The sequence below is a fragment of the Pogoniulus pusillus genome, chromosome 3 (assembly GCF_015220805.1).
Source record: "Pogoniulus pusillus isolate bPogPus1 chromosome 3, bPogPus1.pri, whole genome shotgun sequence".
Lineage (NCBI taxonomy): Eukaryota > Metazoa > Chordata > Aves > Piciformes > Lybiidae > Pogoniulus > Pogoniulus pusillus.
In genome coordinates, this window is record NC_087266.1 from 22,554,964 (window position 1) to 22,578,273 (window position 23,310).

The 23,310-nt window shown below is 42.9% G+C and overlaps 1 protein-coding gene across 1 annotated transcript in view; it reads right to left on the reverse strand.

Annotated features, from left to right (window-relative positions):
* Positions 1–18,386: 18,386 nt before the first annotated feature.
* The window catches only part of USP12 (ubiquitin specific peptidase 12), a 33,483-nt gene continuing 28,559 nt past the window's right edge, over positions 18,387–23,310 (reverse strand). The window contains exons 7-9 of the mRNA XM_064172324.1: positions 22,072–22,269; positions 21,360–21,438; positions 18,387–19,433 (exon numbers count right to left, since the gene is read on the reverse strand). Coding sequence (XP_064028394.1) covers positions 19,332–19,433; positions 21,360–21,438; positions 22,072–22,269 — 379 coding nt within the window. The 3' untranslated portion in view covers positions 18,387–19,331. The remainder of the gene's footprint in view (positions 19,434–21,359; positions 21,439–22,071; positions 22,270–23,310) is intronic.

The window sequence follows — 23,310 nt, forward strand, 5'->3', positions numbered from 1 at the left end:
CAGTACATCAGATGACTTTACAGGTGAGTTTCAAGGATGATTTTGCTTAGGAAGGAGATAATGAAGTGATCCTGCCAACGCCGTTAGTTTACAAGTTGCTAAATGTTAAGCAGGGCACTCTTATTACACATGAATGAAGAAAAAGGGAAAAGCTATTGTGACTTTGCTAGGAAAATGAAGCTTATATGATTGTCCAAGTCAATGTGCAGATAGAGATGAGGAACAGACCACTGACAGGTAGGAAGTGTTGAAACTTAAGCATGTGGCTTTTGTACAGTACAACAGAAACACAGCACAGGAGAGAGGATTTCCAGGCTGAAAACGGTTACTGGTAGCATCTTCTCTGGCAGGTAGTATTGCTCAGGACTTGGAGAAAGGTAACCCCCTGTTACATGGACTACCTTGAGCTGGTGAATCTGCAGCTCTCAATGGTGGAACTCAGGAGTCACAAATCATATGATGGCGCTGGGGGTCAGACTTGAACCTGCAACAGAAACAACCTGCTGCTGAGCTCAGGCAGGAAGAGGGCAAGTACTTCTAGTCTGAATACAAAGGGCACAAGTCTCAGATTCACTCCAGAGGAGGAGAGACAGCAAGAGGAGAGCAAGACTGAAGATGTTAGGATGAGTTGAAGAGTAGAATTTGATGGATGCAGGCATCTGCTGTGAGATGGAGGTAGAGTTTGAAGTGGGGGAACAAGTCATATGGAAAATGAGACTCAACACACATACAGAAATTCAGCCAGAGTTGGAGACATCAAGGTGAAGGGAAACATGGTGAAGGAGACACTAGTCAGATGGTTGGGGAGGGAACTGCTGTTTCAGAATTAGAGGTGATCTGCAGGAGTAGCTGGGTGAAATTTATGTCTCTGTGGTACAGAGAAGTCACATTAAGTAATAATAGTGATTTAGTTTTAAAACACAGAGAACGGAGGCCAGGCTGTTCTCTGTGGTACATGGTGGGAAGATTCAGAGATGATCATCAAAAATTGGAGAGGGAAGTTTAGACTCACAAGGAGAAACTTCCACAGCAAGGACAGCCAAGCAGTGGTACAGGCTGCCCAGAGAGTCTGTAGTCTCTGCCTTTGGTATTTGCAGGACTCAAATGGAAAGAGCCCTGAGCACCCAGGTCTGACCACAGACAGTGTCTGAATGCGGCTTTGGGAAGGAAATAGTTCCTGCTCTTTCATTAACCAACTGTTTAATCGCCCAGAATTAAAAGTAAACAAGAGGATGGCATGAGAAAACAATTAAATCAACTTGCCATGGGCATGGGACAATGGGTGATTGAGTGGGAAACGATCTCCTCCAGCCTAGGGAGTCAGCAGCTTACTCCAAGGTTCTTGTAAAAAACTCTCTGTGATACCCACTTGCTATCTCATACAACTCATTTCATAACAAAGTGTTCAGAACACAACCATCTTATCTCATGCTCTGTTAGCTCAAATGCCAGGTTTTTAGATCAATCCAAAGTTTCCAGTCCTTCTAGATACTGGTAAATTATCAGCACAAAAAAAAACCCCACCTCTGCTTCTCCTTCACATTAAAATCCAGACAGCTACAAACAAGCCCTGAAGAATGTTATGAAGTTTGTGAAACCAAGGGCACAAAGGAGAGAAATGAGATGAAGGCAATTTTAGTCCAACCTTCTAGTGCACACACGGTGACACTTAGACTGAAGCCACTGTAGCCTGTGGGGAACTTAACAATCACATCAGCCTCAAGATATTTCATAGTCATAGTCATTTATTTATGTTGTCTTAAACCCTGTATCCTGGTGGGCTAAGGGCTCCACCAGGTGGGATCTCCTGCCACTAAAGAGCAAAGTTATGTTAGCATAGTAAAGTTATGCTCAAGCCCTAAAATCAGAGCTCCTCATAAAACTGTCTGCTGAGCTGTCAGGCAAGTAAATGGATTGCTCTCTGTGCTCTGCAGCAGTTTCACCACGAGCTGGTGAGTTAGTCCCACAAAACATTTCAGCTTTCACTGGTCTTTGGTTTCTAACAAAGTGATCTTTGCCGGAAGATTTCTGTTCAGTTGTAGCTCTGAAGTCACAAGTGCACAAACAGGAGCTGACCCTTGTCAGAGGCAAGAGCCATACCCCATTAGTGGATTTTACCACTGCCTTTCATGCTTTGGTGACCTTCATTCTGTTTAATCAAAGAGGAGGATGAGATTTGAGAAAATTGAGGCTCATTCCATTGGTGTTCTGAAGACCAGGAGTAGCAGGATGGATTTGAGCCAATGTCCTACGGGAAATTAGCACAGGGCTCAGAGTGCCAGGGTGTTATGTTTACTGTGATGAGTGCTGCTTGGTAGGTGGCCCACTGCATACTTAACAAGCTGGAACTCCTTCAAAGCTCCCTCGTGTAACCACGTAGTTTGCCCAAGCAATTTGCTGGATTTCATTTTTGACAGGGAAAGAGAAACATGTTTCAACAGCACTAAACTCCCTTTTCTCACAATGCCATTCTTGCAGCCCTGCTTGTAAAAGTGTGTTAGCACTGACACCAGGGCAAGTTTTCTCCTCACAACAGCACTCTAAATAAAAAAAAATCCTTAGTACACCATTCGTCATCAGTGACATTCCTAGTGACAATCTGATACTTTACAGATACTGTATGTGGTGCTACCCTGCCAGGACTGGTCTAATAAGCCCAGGTACAGGGTGTACTCTTAATCATAGAATCATAGAACCAACCAGGTTGGAATAGACCTCCAAGATCATGCAGTCCAACCTGGCACCCAGCCCTACCCAATCAACTAGACCATGGCACTAAGTGCCTCATCCAGTCTTTTCTTGAACACCTCCAGGGACAGCGACTCCACCACCTCCCTGGGCAGCCCATTCCAATGGCAAATCACTCTCTCTGCAAAGAACTTCATCCTAACATCGAGCCCATACATCCTCTGGCACAGCTTGAGACTGTGTCCCCTTGTTCTGTTGCTGGTTGCCTGGGAGAAGAGACCAACCCCCACCTGGCTACAGCCTCCCTTCAGGGAGGGTCTCTTAATGGGACCACCTACTCTCTGCAGTCAGTATCACAGTATCACAGTATCATCAGGATTGGAAGAGACCTCACAGATCATCAAGTCCAACCCTTTACCACAGAGCTCAAGGCTAGACCATGGCACCAAGTGCCACATCCAACTTTGCCTTGAACTGCCCCAGGGACGGCGACTCCACCACCTCCCCGGGCAGCCCATTCCAGTGTCCAATGACTCTCTCAGGGAAGAACTTTCTCCTCACCTCCAGCCTAAATTTCCCCTGGCGCAGCCTGAGGCTGTGTCCTCTCGTTCTGGTGCTGGCCACCTGAGAGAAGAGAGCAACCTCCTCCTGGCCACAACCACCCTTCAAGTAGTTGTAGACAGCAATAAGGTCACCCCTGAGCCTCCTCTTCTCCAGGCTAAACAATCCCAGCTCCCTCAGCCTCTCCTCGTAGGGCTGTGCTCAAGGCCTCTCACCAGCCTCGTTGCCCTTCTCTGGACACGCTCAAGCATCTCAATGTCCCTCCTAAACTGGGGGGCCCAGAACTGAACACAGTACTCAAGGTGTGGTCTAAGCAGTGCAGAGTACAGGGGCAGAATGACCTCCCTGCTCCTGCTGACCACACCATTCCTGATGCAGGCCAGGATGCCACTGGCTCTCTTGGCCACCTGGGCACACTGCTGGCTCATGTTCAGGCAGGTATCAATCAGCACCCCCAGATCCCTCTCTGTCTGGCTGCTCTCCAGCCACTCCGACCCCAGCTTGTAGAAAGTCAGTCCCAGGGTGAATCCTCAATTGCTTTTTTATGAACTCATGGATTTTGATGAATCTGTTCCATAACCATAATGTTCAGTTTACCTTGTTCATGAGTATTGTAGTGGAGAGTGGCACAGGCCCCAAATGGCCGTGTTTACAAATCTATTCATGCCCTGACGTGCTGTCCCCCTGAAAGGTGCTGCCCTGCCTAAGCTTGGGGAAAACATATCAAGGGGGACAAAAGAAGCACGGTAGCCCTGGTGCCTTCGAGTCTGGGTTGCCTGCTTGAAGGTTGAAGTAAACACATTATGTAAGCTCACATGCCTAGGGTGGGGATCTGCCTGAGCCCTCTCCATATTTGGGGGTACTGGACCCGTGGACTTCACCTTATTGGGTATGTTTTGGCCTGCTGCCAAGCCCTTATTGGACAGAATTGTGGCTAAGAACCACAATCTCGGGGTCATACCTCATAAAAAGACAATTCAGTGTTCCTGCCTCCTCTCTCCTCTCCTCTACCACCCACCGCTCCTGGCCGCTTCCAGCCACTTTTGGGGCCACTGCTGCTGCATGATTCCAGCCCACGGCACCTCGCACCAGCCCAGGGAACTGACCAAGGTGCTCCTGGCCAGCCGCCGCCCCAGCCCTTTGTAACCAGCTTGGCTGTGCCTGTGGAATCCTCAGACAGCGCGCCCCAATCATCCCTGACCTGAACTATTCAAACCCACGAGGGTTAGCAACGTGGCTTTGCTGCACATATTGGGACCATCGGGACTGACTCCAGCCAGTGAGTAACTGAGCAAACTCGATTTAAACCAGCACAGACTCCCAGTAATTTTACCAGTGGCACTTTCCTGCCACAGACTCTCTTCCTAAATCCTTTCAAACCTCTGCTAAATTCCCAATTTTGCTGTATATAGACATTCTGTAATATAATTTCGGAACCACATACAAAGAACTTGTGTGGGGTAGCTGTAAATAAATTTGGGGAAGGGGGGATTCCTTGTGTATAGAATATTAAATTATTTAAACCCTTTTAAATTCAGCCTCATATTTCATTCCCCCATATTTCATTCCCCCAAAACCCAGACAAACCCCTTCACAACAGTATGTATGGGGCACGTCCTCTATGGGACCACTTGCTCTCTCCAGCCAGCATCGCTTGGGAGCCACTTGGAGGTCAGTTCCAGGGCAAATCTTCAGTTGCCTTCTCATGAACTCATGGATTTTGATAAATCTGTTCCATAATGTGATGGTTTGGGCATTAACCCACCCCCCCACACTTTGTAGGTACCCAGCTAACTCAGATGGGCCTCCAGGAATATAAATGAAGCTATTTATTTACAGCAGCAAATATACAAGCAGCTATTTACTATATATACAGTTATATACAGAAATATACAAAGGATAAATAATACAAAAGCACAACTCCCCTCCCAGAAACCTGAGTCCCCAGGAGGGGTTCTCAAACCACCCCAACACCTCCCCCTGCCCTCCCAACCTTACCCCAGTTCTCAGGAAGAAGAGAGGTGCAGCCAAGAGGTTAGGGAGCAAGGTTAGTGGCAGCGAGGTTAATGAGATGCAGCTTCGTCAAAGCCCAGAAGCAAAGTGAGACACAAAATGGAGAATGTTATCTAATGTTTACTTCTTCTTCCCAGACTTCTCAGTGTGACTGTGAGAGAAGGAGACACAATTGTTTTCATTTCACTGCCCATTATCTATTTCTTTTCACCAAAACATTCCAGCTTGCTTCAAACTAGCACACATAAGCATAGTATTTTGGTTTGCCTTGCTCTCATGGGACAGCACTGATCACGGTTTATATGAAGCTGAGTACACATGCTGTGTACAGTGGCCAGTATCCCTCTTTGCTTACCAGTCCTAACCCATCAACAGGAACACCAGATTTACCTTTGATTCTCAAGGCTGTTTGACAAGAGCAGAGGAGATGCATTAGGGAGAGGCCAGTATTTACATCTGGCAACCAAAGCATGATTTACAAAACAAAACCCCCCAAACCAGTCAGCTGGCCAGTCTGCAGCTCCGAATTTTACTTCATTAACAAACATCATCAATGTTTATGTCAGTATTTTATGAGAGGCATACACAGTTTCACAGGACTGTATGCATGTGTTTATATCTAGTTTATTACATGCCATAGAAGGGGGCTCTCCCTCTCAAATAGCATGTGTGATTATCAAACAAAAAAAACCACCTAAGCTATATAGGCTAAGAAAATAGAGTAAGCACAGTTAAAGAATCATAGAGTGGTTTGGGTTGGAAGGCACCTTAAAGATTATCCAGCCTCACCCCCTCTGCTGTGGGCAGGGACACCTTCCACCAGATCAAGTTGTTCAAGGCCTTGTCCAACCTGAACACACCCAGGGAGGGGGCACTCACAGTCTCTCTGGGCAACCTGCTCTGGTCTTTCACCATCCTCACTGATTCTATATGTAACAACAGAGCTACCAAGTGAGCTGTGAGCGAACTAATCATATCCACATTAGGCTGCATTTTTCACCTCGGGTTTCATTTGCAACTCATTCATCTTAATTTATAAAGGCATCCAAATTTATTGTGAATGTTTTCTGCAAGCTTGAGATACCCAACGGCATCTGAAGGAGACCAGATTAAATTCTTGTGAAAGATCTGTGCAATTAACTGAGCACAGTGAAGTTATGGGCAAAGGCTGTTTTCAAAAGACTATTTAAAGAAGATAGAACTTACCTTCCACACATATTACATGAAAGCTCTTCCTGTTTGTTAGTATTTTTGTATGAATGGCATTAAGCATCCTGAAGCACAAGTCTGTGCTCACATAGGCATGAATATGCTATGCTGTGATGCCACACTTGAATGTTCCCAATGTTTTGACCGTTGCTACTACCAGCTCCAGTGATTTTAAAGAAAAATTAGGATTTAAGAATGTAAAAAATCCTTTTCAGTTATATGGGACTGTAGCATTTCATCATCACCATTATGCATGAGATGGATTCTTTACCTTATGTGAAGCTACTGAAAACTTATGTTACTAAATTAGGCTGAAATTGTCAACTCTGTGTAAAAGGTTAGGCTTCTAGCTCTGTATTAAGCATCTATGCTATAGTGACCTGTTCAAAGACGTGTTGCTCATTGACATTTCAAGAGGCTTTCACTATTAACAACAAAAAGTATTAAGAGTTCAGAAGACAAGTAGAATTTTCATCCATATTGAGACAATTAGCTTCAGGCAGTTGCACTTCAGAAGCATTTGTTTTTAAATGCATAGCCTGTTTTCCAGTATAAAAGTAGCATTTTGAAAACATCTATTTTTAGATACTGAAGTTTAAGCATTTGCATGCCTGCATTCAGCTTACATTTGCACAAACATGTGAAAATGTTTGGGGCTTTTTTTAGTTCCTCCTGCTGTTTTAGTAGAAACATTCAAGAACTGACAAATTCACAGCAGAAAATCCCTCAAGTTTGCCATTAGCAAGAGTCAGTGATTTACAAATCATTATCTTGACATCCACAACATACCCATTTGCCAGTTAAATGGAATGCTAATGTGACAGCTGACTTCTAATCTCCACATCTTCCTTACTGTATTAAAAAAATAACAGCAGCAATGGGAAACCAGCATTGACACAAGAACTGTGTTTAGTTCTGGGCCCCTCAGTTTAGGAGGGACATTGAGATGCTTGAGCGTGTCCAGAGAAGGGCGATGAGGCTGGTGAGAGGCCTTGAGCACAGCCCTACGAGGAGAGGCTGAGGGAGCTGGGATTGGTTAGCCTGGAGAAGAGGAGGCTCAGGGGTGACCTTATTGTTGTCTACAACTACCTGAGGGGTGGTTGTGGCCAGGAGGAGGTTGCTCTCTTCTCTCAGGTGGCCAGCACCAGAACAAGAGGACACAGCCTCAGGCTGCGCCAGGGGAAATTTAGGCTTGAGGTGAGGAGAAAGTTCTTCACTGAGAGAGTCATTGGACACTGGAATGGGCTGCCCGGGGAGGTGGTGGAGTCGCCGTCCCTGGGGCTGTTCAAGGCAGGATTGGACGTGGCACTTGGTGCCATGGTCTGGCCTTGAGCTCTGTGGTAAAGGGTTGGACTTGATGATCTGTGAGGTCTCTTCCAACCCTGATGATACTGTGATACTGTGAACTTTAAATCACCACACTTAATCACCTATAAGAATTATTAATCACAAAACATCAAACCTAATTTCAATGAAAAACATCTCCAGTCTCAAAAATTCATGTAGACCTTGCTCAGCAAATGGGATTTTTACCAGTAAGTCATCTTCATTGCATCAGCATCTCCAAGACAATGCTTGGGGAAGAGATGTTGCTTTTTGAGGGTCCCTATGCTCTTATGGAACATTTGAAAGGTTTATTCTCTCAGATATTCAGGACCATAAATCTTCAGCACTCCTTGCTTCTGCAGGAATCACTACAACTCTTGCACCTGTGGTCCTTATTGATAAAGTATTTAAAATACATAACTCTGATTCAATTTCATAATTGAGTGGATGTTTGTCATCTCCCTGCATGCTGACCCCTACAATATCACCCTCAACCAGACAGTGTAATGCTACTCTTAATACATAAACAGCCATGAAGCATCAGGAAGTGATTTCCATCCACTCTGCCAGCAATGTAAACTGCGGTTGGACCACGGTTTAATGACACAATCTCCATGAGCAGATGCTAAGTGTTCCTCAGTTAGAAACCACCAAACAAGAGCAAGTCAGATCAGAGATGACATGAATATAACACCGCCACAGATACACATAACATCTAGGAGCTGCTGTACCTGTTGCACGTAAGTGGAAGCGCGGGTGACCAGCTTATCCAGCCTCCTAGCCAGTCACGGAATCATAGAATCAGCCAGGTCGGAAGATCATCCAGGCCAACCTAGCACCCAGCCCTAGCCAGTCAACCAGACCATGGCACTAAATGCCTCAGCCAGGCTTTTCTTGAAGACCTCAAGGGACGGTGCCTCCACCACCTCCCTGGGCAGCCCATTCCAATGGCAAATCACTCTCCCTGGGAAGAACTTTCTCCTAATATCCAGCCTATACCTCCCCCGGCACAGCTTGAGACTGTGTCCCCTTATTCTATTGCTGGTTGCCTGGGAGAAGAGGCCAACCCCCACCTGGCTACAACCTCCCTTCAGGTAGTTGTAGACAGCAACATACCCATTACTTCTAACATTGCAAGGAATGCTTTGTAAGATAGACTTTTATGTGCACTTCCTGCAGATGGCTGTAACAGCAGACTACAGCTGACTCAGTGGCAGGTAGGCAGGCTAGGGTCTCCCAGAGATTTGAAACATGCTTTCTCAAAGGCAAACATCAAAGTGGGACTGGGCCATTCAGGACTGCGGAGAACGACTCTGTATCCCCCAAAACCTACTATTTCTCTTTTTAGGGGACACATGACAGTGGGGTTTTCACATTTTCTTTCCCACTTTCCACAAACTGAAGTTGCCATTTGTGCAGTTAGACAAATATTCATGAGCTGTAACTATGTGCATTACTTATGGGAGCCTGCCATTGAATAAAGAACGGTGTCTTCTGATGCGTGTAGACGTATCCATCATACAGCACAAACTGCAGAAGATACCATTTTGAGGGCATGCAAGCTCAGACTGCCTCTATCAGCCTGCACTATCTACTTTTAAATTTTTTTTTTTCTTTTCTTTTGAGACTGGCAGGCTGGTCATTACTTTCAGAAGATTTCAAGGCTCTGGGGCTTTTTTTTTTTCTCATCTCATATCATTCTTATTGAGCTTTCAGTATGATGTTGCTTTAAAAAGTTACCAAATTAGGCCAAAAGCAGTGTTTGATTGCTTTGTATTCTTTAACAATTATTATTATTCACTGAAGCACAAAATTACCATGGATTGTATTTTTTAGTGCCCAAGTTCTATTTTAACCTTCCCCCCCCACCCCCCAATTAAAAAAAAAAAAAAAAAAAAGGAAGCATTATCATGCACAAAATCCCATAATGAAGAAAGAAGGACAATTTAGGAACTATTGTCATTTTTTGTCTCATTCCTTATCTGACTTTTTTTCCCCTATGTACAATATATAGGAAAAAGAGAAGCTAATTTGTGGTGTGATATATGCGTGGAACATACATCTTGATCTCAGCCTGTAATCCCTCCCCCTAATGCTTGCAATTCAGAGAAGGTTACCAGAATAGCTCCAAGTGCAGGGTGCTGCACTTTGGCCACAACAACCCCATGGAGAGATACAGGCTGGGGTCGGAGTGGCTGGAGAGCAGCCAGACAGAGAGGGATCTGGGGGTGCTGATTGATACCCGCCTGAACATGAGCCAGCAGTGTGCCCAGGTGGCCAAGAGAGCCAGTGGCATCCTGGCCTGCATCAGGAATGGTGTGGTCAGCAAGAGCAGGGAGGTCATTCTGCCCCTGTACTCTGCACTGGTTAGACCACACCTTGAGTCCTGTGTTCAGTTCTGGGCCCCCCAGTTTAAGAGGGACATTGAGATGCTTGAGCGTGTCCAGAGAAGGGCGACGAGGCTGGTGAGAGGCCTTGAGCACAGCCCTACGAGGAGAGGCTGAGGGAGCTGGGATTGTTTAGCCTGGAGAAGAGGAGGCTCAGGGGTGACCTTATTGCTGTCTACAACTACCTGAGGGGAGGTTGTGGCCAGGAGGAGGTTGCTCTCTTCTCTCAGGTGGCCAGCACCAGAACGAGAGGACACAGCCTTAGGCTGCGTCAGGGGAGATTTAGGCTCGAGGTGAGGAGAAAGTTCTTCCCTGAGAGAGTCATTGGACACTGGAATGGGCTGCCCGGGGAGGTGGTGGAGTCGCTGTCCCTGGAGCTGTTCAAGGCAGGATTGGATGTGGCACTTGGTGCCATGGTCTAGCCTTGAGCTCTGTGGTAAAGGGTTGGACTTGATGATCTGTGAGGTCTCTTCCAACCTTGGTGATACTGTGATACTGTAATTTTCTAACAAACAAACAAGTGACTGAATACCTAGCCTACACATGGCAAAATCAGATCCAGAAAACGTTCTCAATCCTATCCAGAAAAAAGGAATGGCCAAGCTTGTTGCCTTCCATACGCTTAAGCCAGTGCAGTCCCGCTGAAAGCAGTGTTTCGTGTGATTCACTGAAGGCTCTCGGCAGCTGCTCCACAAGATTTGTTGCCTAGCTAGAATACACTGTCTTTAGCAAACAGAGAGATACCTTCTTGGTATTTACTTCCCAACAGGTACCTGCTACTTGTTCTGTTAGATCTCTGTGCAATATCATGTGTCTGCACTGAACTCCAAGCAAACTCAAAACTAATCTGTAGGGCATCTTTTCACAGAACTGATGTTTCCATTTTCAAAGATACTTCTACTTCTGTAACAATCTTAGGGGGAAATGTTGAATGCCTTTCAGAAGCTCCTTAAAAAAAAAAAAAAAGAAGAAGAAGAAGAAAAGGGAATACTAAAGGTTGAGTCTGTTCAATTCTACGACTCCAAGGAAGTTATTTATAGTTGTGCTGGGTTAGAGTGGATCCCTCCCCCCGGAAAAGTAAATTCACTACGACTCAGAATTTTGGAGAGTCAGAGAAAATATGAAGTTGTATTTTTGTACAATTTAAACTAACAGTATGAGAAGAATAAACTACTACAGAAATATCATAACCTTAAGGAAGTTAAGAAAGGGGTCAAGTGACAGCGAAGCAATAAAGCAGCAGCCAAAACAGCAGTGGGGAAAGATAGCAGCAGGTGCAGCAGAAGCAGCAAGGGGAAAGGTACAAGCTGTGCTTCCAGAGATACAGCTCTTGATGCTCCAATGAAATTATATTAGCTTATCCATTGTTGCCATTATATAGCCTATCCCTAGAACATTCACCTCTCCACTCAGAGCTTCCACTTCTACATTTCTGTTCCAAATTTTTTTTATGTCTGAGCTGGAAATCTAGCTCAAATGGCCACAATATTGAAGAGTACTTTCATCAGAGAGGCACAAGGAGTAAAAGACAGAAGAGCTCCACGCGTTTTCAGTACAAAAATCTTAAACATTGATTTTGCCTCTGAAATACAGTTCAGTAAATTTAGCAAACATTGCCTGTTGCTGTCTTCCTTGAGATGAAAGCTGCAGAGAGGAGAGTGACACGACGTAACATTAGGATAATCAGCTTCGAGAAACACAAATGAGCACACATGAAAGGATGGAAGTAGAGCTGCAAGTTGCTAGCACATCTCATGAGAGCTGATTAAAGCAGCCATCACAATAAAGCAACATTTAGCGAAATAGAGTGAAGTAACAATCACAGCTCAAAGCAGTTGATGCGTTAAGATGTGATGAAAATGAAGTTCTGAACACCCATGAGATTTTTAGTCATCCATGGATATTGACTCAGTTAATAATACAGCATGCTAGTAACTATTTGGAGATCTTCAGGGTTTTCCTTTTCCTAACAAAATCAGCAAGAGAAAATGTGAAAATGAATCCTGGTGAACAAATGAAGCTGCTTTGTAGATCAGATTACTAATAGATTATATTCCAGTTGATTCACATAGATGCATAAGTTGTTTCTGGAGAAGCACTCATTAATACAATTATATCAACCTAGCAAATTCTTGTGCAGACGGACATTTCAAATGTAGGCTTAAGTAGCAAATTAAACACAAACACAGAGGCAGGACTTTTTATGAAACAACAGAAGCCTGGAATGACAGCAGCCTTTAAAACCCCAAACACTAGAAATCAGCATGAAATCTGTGTTTTGGGGAAACACTGCTTTTACATGTACCTGTTAGTAAATAATGGCAAAGCTACTTCTCCCTGCTACAGACCTCGCTGTGCATTTTCTCTCCTGGATTATACAACCTGCAGAACACAGATCAAGCCTGTTAGTAAATAATGGCAAAGGTACTTCTCCCTGCTACAGACCTCGCTGTGCATTTTCTCTCCTGGATTGTACAACCTGCAGAACACAGATCAAGGACACGACTGGTGATCCTTCTGTAATTAAAGCTTTCAAATGCTGCCAGCGCGAGTCCCATGCAAAGAACTAGGTAGAAAGTGCTTTGCCCTTTTCCTGAGCCCTCACAACCTCTTAGGCAGGCAGCAATCACAAGCCATTAGAGAGAAAGAATGCATGTAATTTATTTGTGCTTCTGTGAAGAAGTGGAAATTGTTACTTGGTTCATTTCAAAACTGGCGATGTCTGTAAACAATCCTCCTTTTTATATCTGACATATTCTTACACAATTTCTCCCACAGGTATTCACCAACCTATGACTCTGGGATTTAGCCTAAAAATTATCTCACTTAAAAATACAAATCATAGAATCATAGAATCAACCAGGTTGGAAGAGACCTCCAAGATCATCCACTCCAACCTATTCCCCAGCCCTATCCAGTCAACTAGACCATGGCACTAAGTGCCTCATCCAGGCTTTTCTTGAAGACCCCCAGGGACGGTGCCTCCACCACCTCCCTGGGCAGCCCATTCCAATGGGAAATCACTCTCTCTGGGAAGAACTTCTTCCTAATATCCAGCCTATACCTCCCCTGGCACAACTTGAGACTGTGTCCCCTTGTTCTATTGCTGGTTGCCTGGGAGAAGAGGTCACCCCCCACCTGGCTACAATGCCCCTTCAGGTAGTTGTAGACAGTAATAAGATCACCCCTGAGCCTCCTCTTCTCCAGGCTAAACACCCCCAGCTCCCTCAACCTCTCCTCATAGGATCTGTGCTCCAGGCCCCTCACCAGCTTTGTTGCCCTTCTCTGGACATGTTCCAGCACCTCAACATCCTTCTTGAATTGAGGGGCCCAGAACTGGACACAGTACTCAAGGTGTGGCCTGACCAGCGCTGAGTACAGGGGAAGAATAATCTCCCTTGTCCTACTGGCCACACTGTTCCTGATGCAGGCCAGGATGCCATTGGCTCTCTTGGCCACCTGGGCACACTGCTGGCTCATCTTCAGCCTACTATCTATCAGTACCCCCAGGTCCCTTTCCTCCTGGCTGCTCTCCAGCCACTCAGTCCCCAGCCTATAGCGCTGCTTGGGGTTGTTGTGGCCAAAGTGCAGAACCCTGCACTTGGCCTTGTTAAATCTCATCCCATTGGCTGACAATTCTGGACATTTTTAAACATACTCCAGTTTATTTCTGCCTTAGCACAGTCTATCATTAAAACAAGATTTCAGAGATCTTTGTATTTAAAAGATGAACCTTTTGTTTGTTTGCAAGGCAGCTGACTTGCATAGTTCAATTATAACAGGCAGTGGCAAAGCTACTGCAAAATGAACAACCCTTGAATACAGATTACACAGAATATTAATTTCAGTAATAATTATTTGGAAGCTTGCCTGTAAAGAGCCTAATGTATTATACATCTCACGTTGTGCTGTGAGAGGTTAGAGGACTTTGAAGCCTTATGAGACAGACACCATATAATGTGCATACTGCATTATCAAGAGGGAACACAAAGACAGGATTTCCTAAGACAAGCAAATTTAACATCAACCCAGGGAAAGGTGGAGAGTTTGGACTGTAAACACACTCTGAGAGCAAAGAAGTCATATGTGGATTATTTCATCTTCTAGGAAAAAAAAAGAAAACCCACAGAAGTATCTGCAATGTAATACTGCAGCCCACAGTAGGCTAGCATGTACTGAAAGGAAGTGTTTTGCTCTTACACACAAAGGTAACTGAAGAGACACACCTGCTGCTGCTTTCATCTATAAATACAGATTGTTGTTCTCAGGCAACTTTTCAGTTTCTTTTCAAAGAAACCAAACATCCCAAACCCCCAGAAGAAAATTAAAGAAACAAACAACCAGCCCTCCCCCTCCCCAAACCCTAACCCAATCAATCAACCCATCACTCAACCCCTTCTGGCATCCTCAGTTGTTGGTGTGTTTTTCAACAAACACTTTCTGAAAGTCACTACTCAGTTTTTCAGCTCAAGCTCAATTCTGTCAATGGCAGCAGTGAAAAGGATACAAAAATGTCACCTCTTCACCTGCGTAAGCAAAGTGTGTGCAAGAAAACCCACTGTCATTCTACATTCCATGCTGTGGAGGGATGTGTATGCAAAGGGACAACTTCTAATTTTGAATGAAAATTTAACAGGGACTTTACACAGAAAGAGGTAGGAAAAACATAACGAAGTTTTGGTAGATGAAGACTGAAGATTTAACCTATCGAAAGTCTTTTAGTTACAAGGATGTGCTTAATGATAACACTGCACATGACCATCTTAAACATACAGCTGAGAGACTGCACCAAATAACACCTTGAGTGCTGTGTCCAGTTCTGGGCCCCTCAATTCAAGAAAGATGTTGAGGTGCTGGAACATGTCCAGAGAAGGGCACAAAGCTGGTGAGGGGCCTGGAGCACAAATCCTATGAGAGGCTGAGGGAGCTGGGGGTGTTTAGCCTGGAGAAGAGGAGGCTCAGGGGTGATCTTATTACTGTCTACAACTACCTGAAGGGGCATTGTAGCCAGGTGGGGGTTGGCCTCTTCTCCCAGGTAACCAGCAACAGAACAAGGGGACACAGTCTCAAGTTGTGCCAGAGTAGGTATAGGCTGGATATTAGGAAGAAGTTCTTCCCAGAGAGAGTGATTTCCCATTGGAATGGGCTGCCCAGGGAGGTGGTGGAGGCATCGTCCCTGGGGGTCTTCAAGAAAAGCCTGGATGAGGCACTTAGTGCCATGGTCTAGTTGACTGGCTAGGGCTGGGTGCTAGGTTGGACTGGATGATCTTGGAGGTCGATTGGATAGGGCTGGGTGCTAGGTTGGACTGGATGCTCTTGGAGGTCTCTTCCAACCTGGTTGATTCTATGATTCTAAGATCAAGTTCCTTTAACTTTAATATGAAAATTATGGAAGTAACTAGAGGCCTCAAGTACTCCAGGTTTAAAAGTCTACAAACATCACCACAATAGTAGTAACTGATCAGGAAGACCTCCATCTGTGTATGATCCAAATAATGCAGTAATGTAATAGTGCTTGTGGAAACACCAAGACAGACACAGGAACAAGCCAGGATGTTGTATCTAGCCTCAACCTGCTGCTCCAGAAGTATGCAGTCATACCTGCCAGTCCCATGCAGATGTCAAAGGGTATTGCAGAAAACTTGAAGCTCTGCTGAATCCCATTGTGCTATGCCACCTAAAGATAAGCAATCTGATTTAGGACTATCTTCTGAAAACACAACCCAATTTAAGCATTTATACAAGCTCCTGAACACCTGCAAGTCATCCATGCCATGAAAGGCTGTGAGGTTGTCACAACTGTAAGCATGGCAGGGTATGAACTGTTTGTAACACCATAAATACATGCATTGATTACCAACAGTATACTGCACACACTCCAAGTAAAGAATGACTTGATATCAAACCATACATGGGCATTGTAACCAGCTGCATCTTCTTCTGTTGCTGGATTCCTATTTTTTGGTCAGCCTCTCTTACATGTTAGTGCTATAAACACTCCTATTTTAATTTCTGTTTCTCCTCCCAGAAGGTGGTGTTCCAACAAATCCTTTGGGTAACTCTGATGCATATTCTATAGCAAGGTATAAATTCTGTTGAACAAATGGAAGAGTGTTTCAAATTACACCTCTCTCCTCTACATCAGAAACCGAAGATGTACTTCAAAGTTAATTCTAGAAAAGTGTATCACCAAGAGCACAGGTTGCACCAAACTATTTTCCACATGAATGCATCCTGAAAGATACATATTCGTAGAATCACAGAAGGCACTAGGTTGGAAGGAACCTCTACAGGTCATCTAGTTCAACCTCCCCGCAGTAAGCAGGGACATCCCCAAATGCAGCAGACTGCTGAGAAACCCATCAAGCCTGACCTTGGATGTCTCCAGGGATGATGCCTCCACCGCCTCCCTGGGCAACCTGCTCCAGTGTTCCACCATCCTCACAGTAAAGAACTTAACCAATGCAGCAGCATATTTCAACAGGTTCCTCCCTCCACGGTTCAGGGCAGTTAGCTACATACAGGAAATTCCAGACACTTTTTAGGTTTAAAAGGCAGCTGGCTGACCACTCAGGCTCCACAAAGGATACAATACCTACCTTTAAAGAACATACTTTATTTAATAGAAGGTTTTTGCTCCAATATACAAAATAAGGGACTGTAGTCCCAACTGACATTTACACAGCAAATAATTTCCACCATTTACAACAACTGACAACTTTCCCACACTCCCCACTCTATTACAGCCAAGAAAAAAATCCTATAGTATTTTATATACCCATTAGTTATATCTTGTTCTTCCCTGACTCCTTTTAAATTTGTAATTTCTGATATCAATTTAATTAGGAATTTACATTTATTTCAGCTGCACTAAAAGAAAAATGAAATATATAACTTGGAATACTATCTGGAAAATTCTATACAAATAAATGTTGGTATCTTATAAAAATACACAGCAGGAATATAACCAGTGAAACAACAAAAAAAGTTTTTCATTTTATTAGGGTAAAAAATATTTAGCAACTAGCCTCAGCTTTTAACTACACAAAAAAAAAAGACAAAAAGGTCAAATAGTTTCAATTAGCAAAAAGTAATGTGACAGTTCTTTGACAATACTGTACCTTTAGTATGCAAAGGACTTCATCCTTCTAACATGCACCCTTTTACAACTGATTAATCTGGTAGCCTTTTTTGAATTAAAGCTGAAAAAAGGTTTTAAAAGTACTTGAATTCTTCAAGAAAAATCCAATCGTATTTTCTGCATCTCCCACAATGTTTATGCTTTTCTTTACAACGCTGGTAGTTTAATCATTGTACAGAATTTTCTATAAAAGAATTCTAGCCAAACCGAGGCTTAAGAAACTTTGCATTTTACAAAAGCAATTTGTTACAGTGTGACAGTTGCTAAATAGTCCAATTTATTTAGTGACCCTGTTAAAGATTTGTTGAACTGAGAGAATAGGTGAAGTCATTTCCTGAGCTAAAAGATACAGGTAAGTAAATAGTCAGTTATAGCAGCAGACAGGAGACATTCTTTTTAAAAGTTGTAACAGTGTCAAGAAAATAACCTTAGAAAATTACAATAATGTAAAACCCATTAGCTGAAGAGGGAGTGACACAGACATCCCAGACCTGATTGCCATCATCTGGAATGCACATCCCCAGGACTTTCCAGAAATTACATTCAGCTACTGTCAGACTATGTACTGGTAAATGAAACAACGCCAAATCACAACAGTTCACATTTCTCACAGAACAGGTGTTTTGTCAGGATTTAATTCTTAATGCTGTTTCATAAACCTAAAGCAAGGTAAACTGTCTGGTTTTGGAAATTTTCACTATACACAACTTAAGTATTATTACTTTTAAAGGAATGTGGTATCCTTCAGACTCATGGAATCCCAAGCCTATTTCTCCTTATTACTAAGATTTAATTTAAACCTTGACTGGGTTTTGAGATAATCACCCATGCCATTGGGAGTGGAAGTGGATCCATTTTTACAAAAGGGAATAACGTTCTTCAAAATGGTTTATATTGATCCAAATCATTCTAATTTGCTTTGAGTGTGAACCATTAACAAAGTATTAAAGAACTACAGACCAGTATGCCATCACTGCATCATCCTTTTCTTATCGTATGCATTCTTACCATCTACTATGTCATATTTTGGTCACTTCCCTCCCCCCCCCCCCCCCCCCCACTCATTAATGGAAAGAGGATATTGTAATTTAATTCAATATAGTACTTCAATAGCAGTTCCTCCAGAAGGAAATCTCTCCTCTGTACTATTCATTTTTTACAGATATGGTAAGCATTATTTTTAGAATTCATATTGGTGCTTCTTCTTTAACTTTTAGACATCTGTTTTCATCCAAATTAATATATAACATTTCCAATACTTGTTAGAATAAAGGACAATACAGAAGTTACAATAATTTATAAATAAAAATAAACTACTACAAACCAAATCTTTCCCCATACGGAGATTAAAAGCCATAATCTTGACTGATTGTTCCCGATCACACATTATATATAACGTAAGCTTCTTCAGAGAAGCAAAACATACTTGCCTCCCTGACACCAGTTTATTATCTTCAGTTAAACTACTACCATCAAGAAGGCAATTGTGTTGAGCCCAGATCTTCTTGCTAACATGGTAACCCTCCCAACTTTGTTCTTTTAAACTCGAGCACAGGAAACTAAGTTCACAGAGTCCTTCACCTTTTATACACAAAGTCTGTATAAAATACAGATTTCTAATGCTCTCGTTGCACCAATCTGACAGTGCAGTTAGAACCTGGCTGAAATTCCACTGAAGTCCATATAAGGTTCTCCAGTGACTTGAATGGGCTTTGAATTAGGACCATAGAGATAGCATTACCTAACAGAAAGCTCCTGCAAGAATGGCTGGTATCTCTCTTTTTGCTTATGGGATGGAATAGAGATGCACAGTCAGCATGAAACCTGAGCAAATAAAATTAAAATGATACAAAGGTTTTAAGAATCTCAAACTCTTTGCTTAGTTGTGTGCAAATTATGCTACTGCCCCGGGAGCTCTCTGCTTTCCTTTCGTTCAGTGCTTGCTCCAATCCAAGATAGAGAAGATGTGTGGGGCATAAAATTCTCTCTTCACTAGCAGCTCCTCCTCAATCCCGAGACTGATAGAAGAGGATGTAACCAGATTCAGAATTCTTTGAGATGTCTGACGTCAACCCGTAGAATTCTTCAATAGCTTGTGCATCAATTTTCTGTATGTAAAAAACCCAAAATTTAAAGTAAGCAAACCTTGAATATAGGTGACATTAAATCCCACTCCAAAAACTGTGGCAAAAATAACTGTCACATAATTACACACAGTAATAAAATCCAGATGATTCTCACACATCTTATGTTTCCCCTCTGTCATGAACTGCACAGAAGGTAGTGGCTATAGATATGAATTTTAAGTACTGCATGAACCTGCTACTGAGTGCAATCTTTTGTGCACTGCTTACTCAAATTTCACACAGAAAGTTTTAAATACAATGCTACCTCACTGAGACTTAAGAAGAACTCCCCTGTTGGTGAGTTCACTGATCAGATGAGGACAGACTCATGCTCAATGCCATGGAGTCAGCTATAAATACTATGGCCGAAGAAATAAAGGACGGTGTGAAACAACTCAAGGAGGAATTAAAAACCTCTATATCCCAGTTGGAGAAGGACAATGACCTTTCCCCTTTGCCATCTGAGTGGGTACATGTCTCAGCCATCAAAGACAGGCGTCCTCCCAGAAGACCAATTCAAGCTAACTCCATTAGAAAGAGACAACAGCCACGTGGGTCTCTTTGGATAATCTTATGTGACCAATTTGGTGAAAACATGGGTAAGTGGGATGGGAAGCCTACCCCACTTCTGAAAAGAGCGAGAGAGCTGCAAAATGACAAAACCAGAAGAGTAGTTGCCTCAGTTTCCCCAAGTGAATCAAACAGTTCTAGCAATGAGTGCTGGTTTGAGGCTAATTGGAGTATTTTACTAAGAGAAATTAAATTCTTAGCTGTGAGAAGAAAGAACTCATTCTTCTGCTGAGAGAAGCAAGTAGTCAAAATACAAGGCACTCACTTCTCACACTTCTGAGTTAATTCTCGGTTCTCCTCTGTCGGTCTGAGTGGTTGCATCTGCCTTAGCTCTTTAATCCAATCTAACCTTTACCCTCTAACCTCCTTGTCTTTTTCTGACATCTCACCTCGGATCTCTGCAGATTTATCACATGAGATATACAGGGACTGATGTGGCTATTTCTGAGGGGAGGGAAAGAAGAGGAAGGGAGGAGGTTTGGGTCTGGAGCCTCCTGGGCAGTCTGACTGTTTTGGGAGAGATTCTGTGTTTCTGTATTACTTTTAACTTGTATATAACTGTAAATAACCATGTATATTGCATACCTGTATGCTTGTATATTGTGCTAAGCTGTGAATATAAAGCCGAATTCCTTAACTTCCAACTAGCTGAGTCTAGTCTGTGTGAATTCATTGTGTGTGGGGGTGGGTAACTCCCAAAACATCACACTATGATTCAGATAATAGCATTAAACACTGTGCCAATTGTATGTGCAATGGTCAGCTTTGGGGGGGGGGGGGGGGGGGGTGTGTGCCTCTTACTAAGCAGAGGACAGGGACCAGGAAGATAACAGAAATACACTGGAACATATGTATTAGGTGGCCTAGTACCTTGAAAATTCAGAAATATAGGACTCTACTTGACACAGGTGCTCAATGTACATTGATGCTCTCAAATCATAAAGGAGTGGAATCTGCTACTACTTCTGGAATTACAGGAGGGTCTCAAGAACTGACAAGGTTGGAGGCAGAAATAAGTTAATTGGGAGTGACTGGCAAAGGCAGGCCATCGTAACAGGTCCAAATGCACCTCCCATTCTGGGAACTGACTTTCTGAGAGAAGGGTGCTTCAAAGATCCCAAAGGTTATAAATGGACCTTTAGAAGCTGTTGGAGACAGACTGAAGTTATCTGTTAGGCCTGAGCTCTCAGAGGAGTCTGCATTTGTTAGACAACATAATATAGAGGATGTGGAGCTGCCAATTGCCACTCAAACCATACATCACAGGCAATATAGAACAAACAGTGACTCTTTGGCATGTTGGTATGAGAGAAAAGTCCAGGGCTACATAAAACTTACCTCAACAATATCATCATCAAAAAGTAACCAAAAATCATGACTCTTCACTATTGCAATATAATGTCCTCTGTTAGGCCCACTGTAAAATAAAGTTAGAAAAGAATAGAGAAAGTAACACACACATATATAGAAATGTGTTTCATTAAATTGTGCTTTTTGCCTTATAGAAAAGCAATACTTAACAGCAATTAAAATGGCTACCACCATCCTCACTTCAAGAAAGACAATGAGTTGCAGGAGCATGCAGAGAAGGGCAACAAAGCTGGTGAAGGGTCTGTAGAATATGTCTTATGAGGAGCAGCTGAGGAACTGAGCTTGCTCAGACTGAAGGAAAGAAGACTGAGGGGAGAGCTTCTCACTCCCTACAACTACACAAAAGGAGGTAGTAGTAAGGTGAGTATTGGTCTCTTTTTGCTAGTAACAGAAAGGAAATGGCCTCATGCTGAACCAGGAGAGATTTAGATTGGATATTATAGAAATGTCTTCTCTGAAACTGTTATCAAAATCTGGAACAGGCTCCCCAGGGAGGTGGCTGAATCATCATCCCCAAGGTGTTTAAAAGATGAATGGATATGGTGCTAAAGGACATGGTTTAGCACCAGACTTGGCAGAGTTAGATAATGGTTGGACTTGATGGCCTCAAAGGCCTTTTTTATACCTAGATGATTCTATGATTATGGAAAAAAAAATCTTTTTGTGTAAGTGTTATTACCTTCCACAATGAACTACCACAGCCACAAGGTCATACATTCTGTCAGGATTGGTGGCATCTCCTGAGGTGTTAAATAACCGAAGCTCTAAAGGAAAAACTACTCTATAAGAGAGTTTTGTGTATCGATGCAGCTGATCCATGTATTTAAACCTCTTCAAATGGAGAGCTAGAATCATAGGCAGCTTTTTTACTTTCATCCTGAAAAAAATAAACCAGAAAACCAACAGTATTTCCCACATCCATCCAAAACATTCAGCTGAACACCTGCCTTACTGAAGTCTTAAAAAAAAATCTACAAGTATTAAAAAGAACAGCCATGATGAATCCCCATAATAATTTAGACATAATGACTGCATTTATAGAATTCAATTTTAAAACATAACTACATACAGCTTTTCTGAGTTCTCAAAAACTAGATCCTACTTGGTAAACAGTGGAAGTATAGCAACAAAGTTGTTCCAGAGATCCTATTCCAATAGAATTTTTCAGCATACGAGCCAAGACAAACAAACCTTGTTACATATGTATTAGTCCAAGTTTCCATATTAAGCCATTCATTTAACATTGCCAAGGGATACAAATAGCCTACTTTTATTCACCTTACCTCATGCTACTCAAACAAGACAATGCTGTGCTTTAGTACAGTAATTTTGTACAAATGTTGCAGCATTACTCAATGACAGTCAAAGCCAGAAAGCGATAATCTAGTTTTACTGAGGGCTCACTGGCCATTTTCCCTAGTCTGAGGTATTAAGATCTTGCATCAACAGCTACAAATCCTCATCAGCCAACCATAGCTGACCTGGCACAAAGCACAGACTTCCACTTTCTGGTCAATAAATTTGCCTGTACTAACAGAGCAACCAAACTAGAGTGCTCTGCTTCTTGGCACAGGTAATTGCCTTAGATCAGCACTGTGCTGAATTTTTCAGACTGCCTTCAGACTTAAAAGGCATCTCAAAAGTCTCGACAATACAGCCCAGGTTTCAGATGCATCTACTGAGATTGTATTTTCAAAGTGTTGGGAAACAGGTTTGTAGAAGACAACCCTTTTCCAAAAGATGGGGAGCTGGGTATAAAATCCTTGAAAACTCACCTTCCTTTCCCTTTTCTCATTACATTTAGTCTGATAAGAACCTGTAGGAAAGCCTACTAGAATAAAAATTTTCTTCATGGCCTACAAGAGAACCAGGAAATGAAAAAAAAAACAGGAGAAGAGCAGAAACATGACAGAAGCAA